Here is a 17,584-nt window from a genome sequence, read left to right as displayed (position 1 = left end):
TCAGATTCAACCCCTCGTACAAATAAGGGCTGTATTGCAATCGCATACTTTTTCATTATATGTGCTATGCAGCGGCAGAATTGCGTACTGTTGTATGCGGTATACAGTTGAGTAGGGTGGGGTATTGTTAAAAAGATTTCAGTACCGATACCTTGACTTTGAAATGGTTTCTTAACAATACTTTTTTCAATTCCAGTTTTAAGAAATCCATTTTAACAAAAGATTACCTTTCACCTGAGCCCCATCTCTGAGCATAACCTAGTATTTTTCCTGCATGCCTCGAGATACTCAGCAGCACTATTAAATATTGGCACAACAAGCATACTGGGTCACTGACACTGATGAGATTGACTCATTAGGTGTTAAAACTTGTTATCGAATGGTGAGACATTTTTCAATACTCAGCAGCACAGAGGCACTTCTGTCAGTGCCATAACACTGAAGTGTGATACCCAGCCCTACAGTTGGGACATACTACTTCTTCATAACATTGTTTCGTGAACTTTGACCCTGTACATTTGTCACATTTTGTTGCACGAAACGGGAAGTAAAAAGAAAAGGTATGCCGCCAATGCGCTGTCATCTGTCTGTGCTCTCACAGCAGCTTAGTCAGCATGATGTATCCTCTGCTTCTCAGAGGATTATGGGTCAGAATAGGCAGATGATTTTGCTGGCATGCGTATTATAAAACACGACCATATGGCAAGCTATGATATAATACGTACTGGGTCATACTAAACACTTACCTTGCATTCACAATAGTATGCTAGCACTGGTCTTGGGAAGTAGTCTTGTCACTTCTGGCTCCAAACAAAACAAGATGGTGATGACTGAAATGCCAAACTCGAGACTTCAAAATAGTTTTTTCCACAAACCAATAGAAAGTGGCGACATCTGCTCCTTATATAGTCTGAGATCTCAAGTGATAAACATTTGTGGTGTGATGATGCATTTTTTTTGTGCCATTACATAACAGACCACCAAATTAGTTAAAAGTAAGCTGTCTGGAACCCTTTTCTACCCTGCTGCAACGTGTTAATCTGAGTGTAGTGAAAGTTGACATGTGTGTTAAACCGAGAAACGGTTTTGTTAGGGATGCCACGAGCCTGTGTGGTCTCTCCACTTGGCCTTAACACCCCCAGTAAGTAAAAGTGGCTGCAGCAGCTGTATTTTTAAGGATGTGGTGCAATATGAAGAAGTAAGAAGCTTCTTGCTGTCACCCCAGCCCACAAACCCCAATCACCCACCTATATCCCCCCCCCCCCCCCCCCCCCCCCCCCCCGGCTTCACACCATGAAAAATGAAAGCGCTCGCCTGTGAGCATCAGTCACACTTTAATGGAAATATTGTTCTCACGCAGTAGGCCGCCCACACAGATGAGTTTGTTTTCTAAGTGTGATGTGTTTACGCTCCACCCTCCCAACTGTCTCCCCCAGCATCACCAAGGAGAGCATCGTAGACGTGGAGGCGTCGGTGAGGAAAGTGGAGCAAAAGATCGAGAGCTGTTCCCAGCAGGACGTGGAGCTGCACATCGAGAGGGTGGGTATACTTTCTCTGCAGTCGTCAAACAGGCACACACACACACACAGGAATGAAAACGCACATGCGCATATCAAGATAAAACACACACATATGTACATTTTTCCTTCAAACACATATACGCTCAGCTGAAGGATAATCCACGATTCACATCATTCAAGCAGGTGAGAACACATCTTCTCATCTAGCAACTACACAGGTGTCATGAAAGTATGTAAACACCCACGCACAGTAATGCGCTCTCAGCTTTTAACTCTTCACTCAACACAGCACATAATCATTAGTTGCCCCAAAACATCATGATTATGGTCCTGTTTCTGCCCGGCATTATCGACTCCTTAGGTGATCTGATCACAAGAAGACAAGTCTAGGTATGTCAGTTCACATTGGAATGCGTCCCCACACGGGTCTTGAGTGACAACTTGTCACCAGATGTCACTTCTCCACACCATATGAAAATAAACATGTTCAATATTTCTGTTTACAAACAACAGATTGATGTTTTAACCTGGATTTGATGAATTTACTGTTAATCAGACTACAAATGAGACATGGGTATGGTTGGAAAAACCGTAGACACAGGTGGATTCGATTATTTCATGGGACTGTGCCTCACTGATTAAAGTTTTTTTGTTTTTTTTTGGGGGGGGGGGTTTTAAGACAGGTTTATGACTTTATTCACTGGTTTGGACATTGGATCATGTTATTGACAGACTTTGCCCTCTGATGTCCTCTGGCTGCTCTGCTTCAAGTTTCCTAATGTACAGATAGCTTTACTTGTTACATAAACGTCTACATTTTAAGAAAGGTGTTATTGATTCTTATTCCAAACTAGTCAGACATGGACACTTTGGGATTGTAGGTCGGCCGCCGTCATCACCCTAAAAGCATCAGTATTGTCCACATTGGAAATGAGACTCAAAAAACTCCTTAAGAAATTGCTTACTTCTGCTAACTGTAGCTGCCGTAAATTTGTTAGCTCAGTTAGCCATGCAGCTAGCTCTCCTCTTAGCTTCGAGCTTAAATAAATTAAGTATGACAAACACCCACTCTTTGTTCATAGAAAGAACTTGACTGATAGACTGAAAAACTGTGGAAGAGTCAGAGGACGAGTTTCATGCGTACTCATCCATGAGAATCTTCTTGTTGTTTCACACTTGCATATGTCGCGGTTGGCATGTAAATGAGTACGCGCATCAAATTACGCACAACTCCTCGGATGGTCTCTCTTAAAAAGAAGACACAAACCCAACAACATGTTGGTGATTGTTTGTAGCACATCAGCCCACTCGTTTTAGCCTGTTAGTAGCAGCAGTTAGTCATTCACTGTCTTTCACTTTGACTTCTTCATTTTGTGTGTGGCCTTTTGGTACTTTCCATCGTCTGAACATCTGATGGAAACGTTGGTGGTTTGTCACCCTCTGAATTTTAATGCTCTCTGTTTCTTCCCCCTCTCAGATTTTTGTCGTCAGCCAGGCAGAGCCTCGTCTTCCCCTGCAGCTGGAGGATGCCGTCAGGCCTGATGGTGAAGGGGAAGAGGTGAGGAATAGACAGATGTAGGTATGGATGAGAGGGCATGGACAGTGGATCCTCTCCTATGCTATTTCCTCCTGCTAATGTGAAGTGTTGGCTGACACCCGGAGGCTGATCTTATCCAGTCTTTTCAGTGAAACAATGAACTGCAGTTCACACCCATTGTAGGGCCATTTAGTGCCATTAGGTGTGTGATTAAGTCCCTATTAAGGATCTATTATGTGTTGTGTTTTGACTGAAAGAGAAAATCAAAGCACCAACAATCTAAGGAACTTGGAATAGGATGACACACTGTGTTGGTACATTGTTAAGGTGAAACCTTTTACTGTCTGGTCTAAAGAGCTGGCATGTAATATCTATCACATCTCTCTGTCTCAGCCAGATAAAAAAAAAAAAAAAAAAAAAAAGACTTTAGACTCTGCTTTAATTGAAAAGTTCTGACTGCAACTTTCAGTGTGAGAAACAGGAACTGAGTCTCAGTGTGTGGGAGAGAGAAAGTCCACTGTCAAAGACTCGTGACATTCATGGGCAGGTTTGATCGATACAATATACAGTGACAATGACATGATAAACAGTTAAGCCTTAATTTATCTGTATAGTTTGTATTAAAGGCTAAGCAGGAGCATATCCCTGCATGAACTCATTCTGTCCTTCATGGAGTGAAAATGTCATTAGGGAGAGAAGAGATTTGTGTTTTTGGCAGACTGGAGGATTGGGTAATTAAACCAGGTTGAATTAAACAAGTTCAAGAGCAGAATGGCTCCCACTGATCAACATCACATTCACTGAATAACATCACCGCATCTGCCTCGGCCCTCTCCGTGCAATCTGTGATTTCATCACACGCCGTTTATAAGAGCCGGCAGCCGGGGTTTAGGGAGCCTCCTGAATTCCAATTAAGGAGATTTGTGCATCGATGCTGAATCATTTGAGAGAATCGTGATTCATTTAAGAAGTCATTATTTTTCCCACCCACAGTTTAGGTGGTTATTAATGGTTATTAAACTTTGAGCCTTCTGTTTTTGGGTGTGAATTGCTGGCTGAGCAGCAAGTCGGTTTGATACATGAGTGACTGGTTGGTGATTCAATTCAAGACAGAATATTGTTTTTGGGTTTTGAAATTCACCGTAAATTTGGAAACTGTGTGTAGTATCGAAACTTGTACAGTCATTTAAGATCGGGTGTTTAGGTGGCATGTAGAGGTGAGGCTGCAGAGGCCAAAAAAATAAACACTGCTAAAACACACACACACACACACAAAAAATGCCACAGTCATTGTTTGGTTTGTCCATTCTTGGCTATTGTGGAAACATGGCGGTGCAACACAGTGGAAGAAGACTTGCTCCATCTATAGATATAAAAAATGATAACTTATTAGGTAACACCAACACAACCATTTTTTGTTTCAGGTGATTATGCACAAGTGAAAACATAATTATGAACATTATATTCCATTTCTGCCCCTAAATCCCCCTGAATCCTACAGACTGGACCTTTAAATAACTATAGATCTGTGCAAACAGGCTCTGCAGTGTTTAGGAGTTTAGCAGGACTTTAGCAGAAGCTCTAGCTGCAACGTCTGAAGTTGCCAGCATAAATGCTGGGTTGTATGTTTAAGTCGTCTTCCTTGAAGCACTTAAATGCAGCTTTATGATGGATACATACGGCACAGGTTGCATCAAACACCTTTGTTCCTTGGGAAGCATAATGTTGCTATAATTCTAAGTTGTAGTTGTAGTAACATCGAAAATGTGAGTTCGCTCATTTTTGCTGGCAGGCTTGTTTGGGAAATGCTGAAATCTGTAACTTAAGATTATGGTATTTTGTTCTTGAGGGGAAAAAAAAACCTGATGACAGAGTTATTGGGGTGTTTTCTTTTAAAGAATCTCCATCTGCTAAATTCAACCCTTTTGAAACCTTTTTATTAACAGATTTAAGCCACTGAGTCAATGTAAACAGTAATGGGTGGTAGTGAATGAGTTGTCACACCTCAACAACTGTCGATATCCATATCAAAAGTCACACTAACATCTCTTTCTACATGAGTGCTAAGAAAATCAATATCTGGGTCCCACCATACCAGAGACAGCTGACAGCTCGTCCGTGTTTATCCAGTAAGCCAATCTCTGCAGCTGCAGCAGCAGCAGCTTCCCAGGTGTTTTCTGCTGGGATTTAACATGTCAGTCACACACTTGTCGCAGCACCTGCTCTCCCAGGAGACGCGGGCCGTAACAGTCCCATCTATCTGACTGTCTGCCCGTCTAACCTTTTGTCCCTCTGCATGGGGCTATTTGGAGCAGGATGTGGCTTTGCAGGCTATTAGCTCAAACCCCAGCGGATCCTGCGAGGAAGCCTGACATCCATGACCCTGGAAGCAGTGGTTCCTTTTACGATGAAACATTTATTCTCTCATTTTGTTTTTTAATTTTCTCTGTTACCTCATATTGCAGATGTGTATTGTTGCAGTTGACCCTGCAGTAGTTGCACCAAGGAACAACGCATCTGTCCTTTTGTTTTTTTTTATCTGTTGCTGTTACAGCTGTAGGATCACGGTAGTCATGCAGCTCTCGGATTATACACATAAAAGGAATAGTAGTGCATGTTTCCTTTTATTTTCTTCTTTCTGAGGTTCAAAATGGTTCTAAACAAGCATTTACACATCACTGACTTCAGACTCGCACCATGAAAAGAACAGAACGGGATCCATTGTTGTATATTTCATAGTTGGAGGGTTTTGTTTGATGTGATCATGTTTTTTTTGTTTGCCCTCAGGAAGGCAGAGCCACAGTCAACCAGGACACCAAGCTGGACAACAGGGTGATTGATCTCAGGGTAAGTGAATTAGTCTCAATATATCTATTCTTGCAAGTGTTCACATTTGAGTCTTGTGCAGTCTTTCCCTTTTTGTTAATCTAATCTCTTCTTCTTACATTTTATCTCGGAATACGGAAACTGAAAACCGTTAGAGGAGAAATGTAGATCAATTCCGTCCATTCAAGAAAAAAGCGGGCAACCTTTAAGCCGCTGTGATTATTTTGAAGTGCAACACAAACCGCTGCACCCCTAAAATGAAAAAGACACCGTCTGTGATTTAGCGGGCTGATTCTATATGTCTTTTGTGGTGTGGGAGATGTGCTAAACCTATGCGAGCAGCAGTGGAGGCCGAGCCACAAAGCGTCTCATTGTTTTGATCTGCGTCTCCCACGTGTGTGATGCGGCAGGCAGGAAGGCACTCGCACCACAGCACAGAGCCATGTAGCTCACATGCCTCACAACAACACCTGTTTCTGTAACACTGTGCTTTTTGGGCTCATGGTCGGAGGTCTGTCATCAGCTTTGCACTTAAGAGCCCAGTGAAGCTATAAAGTGGTTCCCACACTGACAGACAGACGCTCCAAAAGGGAACCATAAACCACCTCCAATAATAAGTTGGTTCCTAAGGAAGTCCCTTTGTAACATGAGGTGCTCCACACTGAACACAAAGTGGAAAAGATTACTTGTATGCATTTTAATTTAGATCGCCTTGAGCCAACTATTCAGTCAGACATGACTAGTTAGTTAGTTGATGTCGAGTCGAGACAAGGCGTGTTTCCCGACAACTATTTTATCCGGAGGTTTAAACTTAAAGGGCCACTCCACCAACTTTACATGTGATGGTGTCTTTAAAAGTCTTTTCTGGCTCCAAAGGAAGCAGCTTGTAATCTGATTATGTAGGCGCCAGGTTTTGAAAAGCAGGCCGCTGACATAGCACCTCCTCTTTAACACTGGTTGACTTATGATAGACAAACAAATGATAAAAATCGACAAAGCAGAACCAGAGATATCAACTTTTATCGAGCTTCCTCTGGAGCCACAAAGCCTCTGTACTTCTTCCCCACATATGCAGTAATCCTCCCCAAGACCTGTGAACTCACGTTAATGTGTAAAATTTGCCGGAGTTCCCCTTTAAGTTTAAACTTGGTCTAAATGAATAATCTACAAGTGAAAAAAAACAAAGAGTCAAAATTAAGCACAATTTATTCTTTAAGGTTAAACATTTTCCAAAAGAAAAGTCAGTCTAAGCAACAATTGATGGAAAAAAATGTGTACATGAATAATATAAGAACTAGAATGGCACACAGTTAAATTGATACCTCTGCCAAGGCCCAACCTTCCCCTTTAATTCAATCCAGCCTAAGATGATATCAAATGAAACATATTTAAACCCGCTAGATCCCGATGTAAAAGGGGGAAAATTATTCTGGATCTGTCCTTTTATCCGGATGCTCCAAAACTGATGGGGTCTATTCTGGGCTTTTTTTTTTGTTAGCCTGCTGACAAACCAACCGACAAACGGACACGGGTGAAACATAACCTCCTTGGCACCTCAGTTTTGTAGACTTATCGATACTGCTCATAACTGCCGGCCCAGGCTCAAGTGTACCACATGTTTTGCTCTTTGAATAGGCTGTTTTTCCACCATCTCTGTTATTTTTTTTGACTAATTTGTATGCCTCAAAGTAGTGTAAATAAGGCTAAAAATGTGTTTTTGCATAAAAACATTCAAGCAAGAAAAAGAATAATATAAGAACATATCAAATAAATGATTCAGTGTGTATACTTCATCTTATAACCTTTCAAACTAGCCCCAAACCATGCCTGTACTCGACATGGTTCAACAACAGTTTTAAGTTGACTTAGGGCTGGACTGGAATAGGAATAAGAAAGGGGTTACGCTCACGTGAGATTAAAAAGGCAATAAATCATCACCTTTAAGGAGCTGGAGCAAGTTCTCCCATAACACCGCTAATTACCTGTTTTACTGATGTTTAGTAATTCAGACAAAGGCGGAGAGGCTTGACACGCAACACTCAAATAACAGTGTGCAACACGTCTACAACAGAGAATCCACTTGTTCATGCCTTTAAAGAAATATCAGCTGTGACTGATTTACTAATAAAACTAATGAAGGAGTGAACTTTTTGGCTTCGAAATTTGCCTGCGGTGGATCATGGCACCACAGGCAGGTTTCACGCCACTGAGAGGTACTTAAAGTTCAGATCTATTTCATAATGGCTCCACCAAAGGAAGTGCCAGTTTGAGAAGCAACTTAGTGCTACCCACCCACCCACCCACTTTGACACCTACTCACTGGAGAAGTTCTGCAAACAGGAGAGGGAGGGGCTTTTGAAGGTTTGAATGCGGTCTTGCAGGTTTTTGGTTGGTTTCCCAGCTTTACCATGGGGCACAACCCAACGTGTGACACGCGACACAAATGAGTCACTTTTACGGTCGGCATAGTTAATTTGGTTCACTGCTTTTTAAAAAGATTTTTTTATTTTGTATCAAAGCAGGAAGATTTGACATTTCTCTCCACTTCCTCTTTTTTTTGGCAAACCATTCAGATTGGAGCTGATGGAAAAAAAGTTTCAGCCAGACAGCCCTGAAGCATTGTCTGTAGATTAATGAGCCTGACGGTGTTCAAACAATATCACGTTCCCATTCTGCCAACTATTAGTCAGAGGAGGCCCCGTCAGGACCGGGCAGGCACTGGAGAGGGGGAGAAAAAAGGGGCGAAATGAACCTTTTAATTAACCTGTGCATTGAAAGGACCAGAGCCTGTCGTCATGCAAATGTGTAATAACTGGAGCTGAAAGCCAGTAAAGCTCAATTGATGAAATCTCGTGGTCACCTGAGATGAGTCATGCGACGGAGCATGTGAAAGCCTCAGAGAACACTCCCTAAAAATCGACCAACTGTTGCAGTTTTGGGGGGGTTTTGGGGGGTTTTACAGTAATCTCTTGATTTAGCTAGAGCAGTTTTCCTCCCCGCCTTGGTTTCAGTATTTACATTTATAATTATAGGTTCACAGCTCCTGGGGCTGTTTGCTGGGTTTGAATGCTCGTCTTCCCCCTGCCAGCAAATAAATGTTTCACCCTTCGTGTCAGGAGAGGCATGAACAGAAATTGGCAGTCTTGCTTTCACACATCTGTTCTGATTGTGTAACAAATTACATGAATCACGCTAAGTGTGGTAATGCCTCTCTGTGTGGTTTTGTGTGCGTGTGTGTGTGTGTGTGTGTCCCCGCTCACAGACGACCACCAGCCAGGCCATCTTTCGCCTGCAGTCGGGAGTGTGCCAGCTCTTCAGGGACACCCTCACCAAAAAGGGCTTTGTGGAGATCCAGACCCCGAAAATCATATCAGGTACAAACACACTCGGCGTGAGATCTCAAGTGGGGCAGGATCAACGTGACACATACACGCGTTTAATCGCTTTTGATTAGACATTTCAGTAGCTTGTTTCCATGTCACCGCCCACAGGTGTCCTGTGAGTCATCAAGCGACAGTTTGTAGGGTTGACTTCCTGTATGCGCTGTCCATGTCCAGGCTCAGTTGTTTCCCACACAAACGGTGTCACAGAGTAACTGAGAGTTTCTGAACCCAGACACAGTCGAGCACGTCTGACAAGAAGATGTTGGAAATAGTTTTATTGTTTTCCACCCATGAGGATTTTAATCCAGCCCGTTGGGAATTCCGATGCATTTGCCGACTCTCACATCAGCTCCTCTACTCTTACAATTTCACACAACGCCTTCTCTAATTTGACAGGGGAGGACTCCCTTAAGCTTCCACCCTGAAGACCTCATCCCACTTCACCGAAAGAAGGGGAAACTCGAACAGAAATCTTCTCACCGAAATTCAGAGGACACCATTGTTTTGAGCTTGTCTCTCTTATCCTGGATATTAATTCTCAACATCAGGCGAAGAGAGGTTATTTGGTGTTCCACATCTACACAGTTTACATTGTGAAAACCTTTCTAGCTCTTAAAGCCTTGAGAAAATGCTTGGTCAACTGCATATATAGCAAGTGGTGGGAACATGACTTAATCTGATACCATCCAACTACAGTTGTTTTGAATTAGCATAGATGAGTGGATTCTTTGTTTTTCTCACGACACAGTCTTATACATGTACGTCCACAGCCTCCCACGTGCCTCTCGGATTTGAACTGTGGCGAAAGCTGTAACACTCTCACTTCCTCTTTTCTTGAAGAGCCAATGATATCCACTCAGCCTGGCATGATCTAAATTCAAAACTGCCGCTCTTTTTTATTTTGGCGGCACCTGCAAATCAACACTGCGCTTTTTTGCAGAAACCGCATCTTCCTGTCTGCCAACACCCATGTAGCACGTACAGTGCACAAAATGTACCGTGTGAACACCCGCCCTACTTTTGACGGCATGAGAATATCAGATAAATACCCTCTTACGTCTGTGCCGAATAGGGAACCGCAGATGAGTTATGTAACGCTGACCTATCTTATATAATTCTGTTTTTGTTTTGTTTTGGAAAAACATGCCAGGCAACTATGTGTACTGTTTTTTTTATTGGAGAACTGTTTCAAATCAATTACTTTTATTGACTTTTGTCAGCAGTCTAAAAGTCTGTGCGACACTTCCTCTGGCCCGAAGCTATCCAAGAAATATTCTTCTGCTCTTTAAGGATTAGGGAGCACATATTTACCTTTAACTAGCTGCTGATAAGAATGTATATAAGCAGCATGTTTGCTCTTTATTAGAGATGCACCGATCAGGATTTTTGGGGCCGATCACCGATCACCAAAAGCAGTATCTGCCGATCCCGATATTGCCGATCACCGATCACAGCGTCAAATCCATACATTTTTCTATATTGTCTTGTGTAACTTTCATATATTTAATTAATGATTCTTCTTACACAACATTGACATTGTATTATTAAGTATAAAAAGATGAGAAAGTATCATGAATTGACCACTGTTTTATTGCAGGCTGAGGCAATGTGCAGTATTTCACACTCTAGAGACTCTCTTAGAGACAACTTGGACTCAGCTTACATAGAGTAACTGTAGCTTACTAGTGAGAATGCGTGCAGTCAGGGTGGGAATTTTGTCATTTTAGGGGCAAGTCCATTTGGCCTTCAGTTTTTTTTTAGGGGCACCAAGGCCACATGACAGGGCACAAAGGCCACTGAGTAAAATGTGTTGATTTACCTTTCAGACTGATACCATAACATCCTAATTTATAATTAGACATGGATTGTGTATTAAAAAAAATTTTAATACCAAAATCAAGTTAAAGTTACATTAGAAAGTAGTTTTTGTTAAGTAGGGTTAGGGTGAGGTGGGTTTTGTGACACCACACTGAATATTAGTGTTATTGAATATTTCTCCAAATAGAAATTCCCCAAAATTATGGCAAAGCACATTTTTTCCAAACAAAAAATTGTAGAATAACCAGCAGGAGACCACTGATGTGTGGAGTGATTTTGGTGACACTACACTCTGAATAAAAGTGAAGTTATTGAATTTTTTGTAGTTTCTCTTTTCGGTGTTGCACTTTGTAGACGGTCCCTGCGCCCTCGTCTCACAGCTGGCTGACCATACAGACCAGAGTTAATGTCCAGACGCTCGTTTTGATGAAAATACGGTTCTAGCTCGTTGTCTATCGTAGTACGTTAGGAAAGAGCCGTCGTTTGTGTTTTAACAAGGTTGCACTTATGAGTTATTGATCCGGGAAGTTCGAATCTGTGAATATATTTCCAACTTTACCGGACTAAATCCTACCACATAAGTCAGTTACGTATCATGTCAAAACCGGCTGCGCTCGCTCGCTGTGCTGTAAGTTTCGTTCTTCTGTTTTGAGACGCTGCTGCTGTGTGAGAGGCTTTCACGTGAGATCATCGTGATGATGAGGCTCCACCTGCGCGAACAGCGGACTCACTGAAGTTACTGTGAGTGACTACTGTGCACTCAGGTGGCTGTAATTCAGGGCAAGCTCGCTACGCTGACCGGGCCAGGGGCACAGAGGCCACTGTGGCGCGGGGCAACGGCGGCCATGAAATTCCCTCCCTGCATGCAGTTAATGCATTGTCTTTATACTTAAACGTCATCTGATCGGCCTGATGTGATCTATTTTGAGAACTCCGATCAAAACCGGTAGGGGCATTATCGGCCGATTGCGATCGGTTGCCGATAGATCGGTGCATCTCTACTTATCAGTCATCATTAAAACACATAAAAATGTCATATTGTCCACGACCATATTCTACAGCCCACTAGGCCATTAGCTGAGAGATTTGCCTCAATAAATTCCTACTTACTGCTTATTGATAGTAAATGAGGAAGTTGTTGTACATGACTTACAGTATCATGTGTTTATAGTGTCCTTATAGCTCTAAATGTCGTGTCACCAGTAGTTTGACTCTTATTAACCACACACTCGTTAAATAGTCATGAAAAAGATCTCAATTTAGAATGGAGGACACATTCTGTGTTTTGAGTCAACACTACAGTGTTGTGTTACTTAAAGTGGCAATAGTTTAGTTTTTCTGCTTCAGCAAATCACAAAGTAAATGTTGTTGGCACAGTGTAGTGGATATAGAATAATGAAACCATCAGCATGTGGATTGGTTCCATATAAACCTCGCCATCATTATGCAATTTAATCTCCCGGGAAAAATGAAGGTTAACTGGCGATCGAGTCAGGTTGGCAGCCCGGCAACATGTCTGTCTGCTTCCACATTTCTATTATAGGCTAGATAATTTAAATAACCAAGTTTTGTCCTGTGTTATGGTTTCGCGACTGAGGAAAAATGGAGACGATCCAGTTGTCTTCGCAAGAGCGGGACCAACAATAATGCCACTTGGAAACGCTAGCGGGGGGACAGTTGTCCGTTGCCACTTAAGAACAGACCAGATTTATGAAGTGTTATTAAGGAAGAATAACTATTCCTCTGAAACTACCCCTTTCTGAGGACCGTCCTGAGCGAAGCATATTAAGATTGTAATTCATGTGCAGCAACGTCTGTACTTGCTAGCACTAAAATTGGGGAGTATTTAAGGGAAAAATCTTAGTTAATGGCCGAGAATCCATTCCTGCAGAATAAGGCATTAAATAATTAAAGCCAGTATGCTCCAATTAGAGGCTTTATGTAAAGATTTGTAGCAATTTACGTGTTTTAATCGCTTTTTATTGGCCATATGCGGGTGGATTGTGACGTGACATGAAATGAATGAGACCTTCCGCGTCTCTCGGTTGCCTGTCGACTCTTTTGTTTTTATTTTAAGTGCGTGCTACAGTTGCCCTCACAAAGTGAATCCAGTAATTTGCAGCATGCATACAATTGGGACATACTACTTCATCATGACAGTGCGCCTTAAAGTTTGACCCTCTTGCTTCTATATCCGTCTCAGTCTTAGCACCAAATTTTGTCAGATAAAGAACATAGTACTTACATTTAAATGTGCTTTCATCTTTCAATGCCGTGTCTGTCATTCTGTCAAATGTTTACGCTCCCACGGTTATGTTTTATATTTGCGTGGATTAATATTTCTCCCCGCATCCTTTTTTTTAAAACCTCACTTCCACATGTGCTAAGATATTTGTGATTGGTTACGAAACAAATGCACAACATCATATGTCATTATACTTTCACACACTTGAAAGCACTACTTCACAGGGAACCTAACTCCTGCAGAGTCACGGGACACGTGCAAACACTTGCAAACCCTACTTCGCTATTTTCGTCTCTGCGATTAAGAAATGTGTATCAGCCAGCTTCCCAGGCTCTGCACAGCAACATGACTGATTCCCACCATGCTCATGTTGCTTTCTGAACACTAGTGCAGTGCCCGTAAGAAAAGTGTATTCCTATAGAAAAGTGGGAGGTTAAGTAACTTTTTCATGGATGGCCAAATGAGGCTGTGTTTGAAGGTGGGACGTCAGGGATATTTAGGTTTGTTGTGAAATCCGATATTCCAGGGTATAATTGGCCGTTTTTGACTATTTTTGATTTTGCCATTATATTTCACCTTAAAAACTATTTACTTGGTGTCATTATTTTCAGCACAACCTCACATGTGTGACTGTACAGTTATTTTTTTTATTTTGACATACTGTATCAACACAATGGACCTAAAATCACAAAAAAAATCCGAGTAGAAAAAGTTAGATTTTTTTACTGTGAAAACCACAAATATGTTTAACAAACCATTTTTACTTGTAATGCAAATATAAATTGTTGTTTGCTAAATTTATGCATACATTTTAAACATTTACGAAGTTATATGTAACTATTTACATTTAAATGCAGGCAATGCTCAGGTCTGCCTGAGCTCCTTCCAGCTGAATTAAGAGCTGCACTGCCTGCTCCACATTCAGCTTCTCCTCATTGTTCTGACTCATTAAACAAAAAACAGACTCCACTACACACTAAACACACTACACCAAACACTACATAACACACTAACTACACACTCCAAACACGCTAAATGTCACAAATCTCTCAACTCTCAATATCGCTGTCTCTACACTGACCATCGTTCAGCCTGTCAATCATCCGCCTAGGTCCCTCCCACAACTTCCTGTTCCTCAACAACCAAACTTGCTGCTTGACACTTTTGTGACAAAAGCCCGTTTTTACCGTTTCTTCTGCACCAGACACAAAGCAAACGTGACGGCAATGTTCGCGAAAAAGCTAGGTGGGAACATGACTTAATCTGATACCATCCAACTACAGTTGTTTTGAATTAGAATAGATGAGTGGATTCTTTGTTTTTCTCACGACACAGTCTTATACATGTACGTCCACAGCCTCTCCCTTGACTAAGGGAGTCCTACCCTGTCAAATTAGAAAAGGCGTTGTGTGAAATTGTAAGAGTAGAGGAGCTGATGTGAGAGTCGGCATTCCCAACGGGCTGGATTAAAATCCTCATGGGTGGAAAACAATAAAACTATTTCCAACATCTTCTTGTCAGGCGTGCTCGACTGTGTCTGGGTTCAGAAACTCTCAGTTACTCTGTGACACCTAGGTCCGGTTTTGGACGTGCCGATGCGTCCGGTCCGTCGCCTCGGGGTGTGGGCCGTGTAGCTAGCGGCTAGCAGCTAGCTGCATCCACAGATTCCGATTCCACTTTGTTGTCCGCGCGTCTCCGGATATCCTCAGACCCGAACAGACTCGGTCCGGACTCGTTTAATCTCATTAATCCACAACAGTCAGTTTAGATGCACAGAACAGAACGGGAACGAACAGCTGGCAAAATCCCGGTCCAGCTTGCGCCGCTGCAGGTATAAATCCGCTTGTTTCTTCAGGTATGTCGTGGGCCTGAGCTCTGCAGTGATTGGCTCTGGTGCGCCGTGGCCACGGTGTGCAGTGATTGGCTCTGGTGCGCACGTGACTGTGGTGGGTCCGGTGGACAATGCTCGGCGGAATTTGTAAAGCATTTATGAAATAATTTAGTCACGGTATCATTGCAGTCCAAGCAAATGCTTAGATGCACATCACAGAACCACGCAGCAGCCATGTTGAAAGTCTCAGGTCAGTGTAATCCTGATCCACTGAGATATTTGACTAACAGAAACACGCACACGCACACGCACACGCACACACACACACACACACACAGACAGACAGAGATTCCGTGCTTTTATAGAGAGATAATACAACAGTGTTTCTCTTAGAGGCATCTTGGTTATGCAGAAAAACATGGTTGCGTTCAAGGATTAAACTTATCCGGTCCATATTCTTAACGGTTAGTGTAAACTGGCCATTTGAAGTTCTAGTTGAAACATTTACTGAGGTTGTATCATTATCAGGTCAGGGTGGGGAGTCCTCCATACAAAGTGGACTCAGGTGTATTTGTCAGAACCTTATCAGCCCCAGCAGTGAATGGTCATTTTGTGCCGCGGGCAGTAAGCACCTCATTTTGTGTCTAAATGTTGTCCCTGTTCACTTCCAGCTGCCAGTGAAGGTGGAGCAAACGTCTTCACGGTGTCCTACTTCAAAACCAGCGCCTACCTGGCCCAGTCCCCCCAGCTCTACAAGCAGATGTGCATCTGTGCTGATTTTGACAAGGTCTTCTGTGTGGGTCCAGGTAAGCCTGCCTCCCATCTGTCCCCTCGCACAATTCATTCACTTACGGGAAACGGCAAAATGAGCGACAAGTGTCTCGTGGAAACTCTGGACCCCAAAAATGGCGCCAAGTGCATTTAGACTGTTACATTTTCACAGACCTCCCTCTGTTGCTTTCAGCGTGGTCAGAGCAGCTGTACAGCTTAGTGTGTTAGTGACACAAAGGGGCTTGTAAAGGACTTTATGGTGCTGTGCTCGGTTTACGAGAACCTGCAGCTCTTTAGGTAAGCAAACACTGCCACCGTCTGATTTGAAGATACAGTATATAGTATGACACAAAACAACATGCAGAAATACAAAACTTTCTTTTCAATTTGCTCCTTGTATCTGATTTAAGGTGGAACACGATCTTTCACCGAGATAGAAATAAAACATCTGGGAGAAGAAAGCACATTCGGTATTCAACTGACCAGGCCGAGGTCTTTGTTTGCTTCACTGTAGCTCCACCGGAGAAATCAAAGGGCTTAAGGTCATCACTGCTTCCAAAGCAACAATGTATTCTCCGCCGTTGCCTTAGTTACGGTCGTGCCCATTCAGCAAGTGAGGAGAATAACCTCTCCTCGAAATTTCAGGGGGCCAGAAGCGCTGTGTTAAAGTGCTGCCGCTACAGCTGTGGTGCCACCCGTCTGAAATCAGCTGAAGAGGTCTGCTAGGGAACAACCAGGTGCAAACACGAGGCTGGTGTTGGACACAGGAGGAGCAGATGCTGTGTTCCTTATGTTTGGAGTTGTTTTCTTTTGCACTCTATGCACGGGGTCAGATGTCTAAAACTGTGTAGGCTCCAGTCTAAACTTCTGTGTGCATACAAACAAAAGCACAAATATGCGTGTCTGGATTTATAAACCCGTAAACATGTTCATGGTTGCGTTATACAAATCTCCGTCATTGTGAAATTGGGTGCATGTCCACGTGCCTGATTTCCATTCCATTCAGTTGTATTTGAATGTGGACACACCTTAAATCAGCTGTTTGCATGCATGTGGAAAGACCGCTCCACCTGTCTGAAGACCTGTCGACTTAAAAAGAAAAAAAAAAGAAGAGGAAAGAAAGAAGACGCCCAATTTCACATTAGTAAGGCCAAGAGCAGTCACTCTTATATGCAACCACAATGCACACCTCAGGATAATTATAATGATTACCTAATTATGTTGATTACCTTCGCCAAGAAGGTTATGTATTTCACCCCCTGTGTCCGTCGGTTGGTTTGTCAGCAGGATTACACAAAAACTACAAAAAACTCTCCTGGTGATTAAACACCTTATCGCAAAGCACAAAGCTGCCGATCAACAAATATCTTTTAAGGAAACGGTATACTCTGAATGAAATTTCAATGATATACTCGGAAATGATCAACTAAAGTTATGTGACGCCCTCTCATCGAACATTTTGAAAAGACAACCAATACAGTCTGATGTTACTCCCAAATTCTTTGTAATAATTGTTCATGTACATTTAATGACTGAGAGGTTAAAGTCAAAGAATGATAACAAGTAGAACAGTCTGGTTGGTTAAGAAAATGACATCACTTTACTGTAATGTAGCTTTTAAAACCAGGAAAGGACGACACAAGACGATATACA

General features: G+C 42.4%; 1 protein-coding gene across 1 annotated transcript in view; it reads left to right on the top strand.

The window, feature by feature from the left end:
* Positions 1–17,584, top strand: part of dars1 (aspartyl-tRNA synthetase 1) — a 40,306-nt gene that overhangs the window by 16,403 nt on the left and 6,319 nt on the right. Inside the window, exons 7-11 of the mRNA XM_030427295.1 lie at positions 1,437–1,539; positions 2,998–3,078; positions 5,845–5,904; positions 9,146–9,257; positions 15,832–15,966. Of these exons, the coding sequence (XP_030283155.1) occupies positions 1,437–1,539; positions 2,998–3,078; positions 5,845–5,904; positions 9,146–9,257; positions 15,832–15,966 (491 nt within the window). The remainder of the gene's footprint in view (positions 1–1,436; positions 1,540–2,997; positions 3,079–5,844; positions 5,905–9,145; positions 9,258–15,831; positions 15,967–17,584) is intronic.

Source organism: Sparus aurata, chromosome 9 (genome assembly GCF_900880675.1).
Source record: "Sparus aurata chromosome 9, fSpaAur1.1, whole genome shotgun sequence".
NCBI lineage: Eukaryota > Metazoa > Chordata > Actinopteri > Spariformes > Sparidae > Sparus > Sparus aurata.
This window is presented reverse-complemented; position numbering and strand designations above follow the sequence as displayed.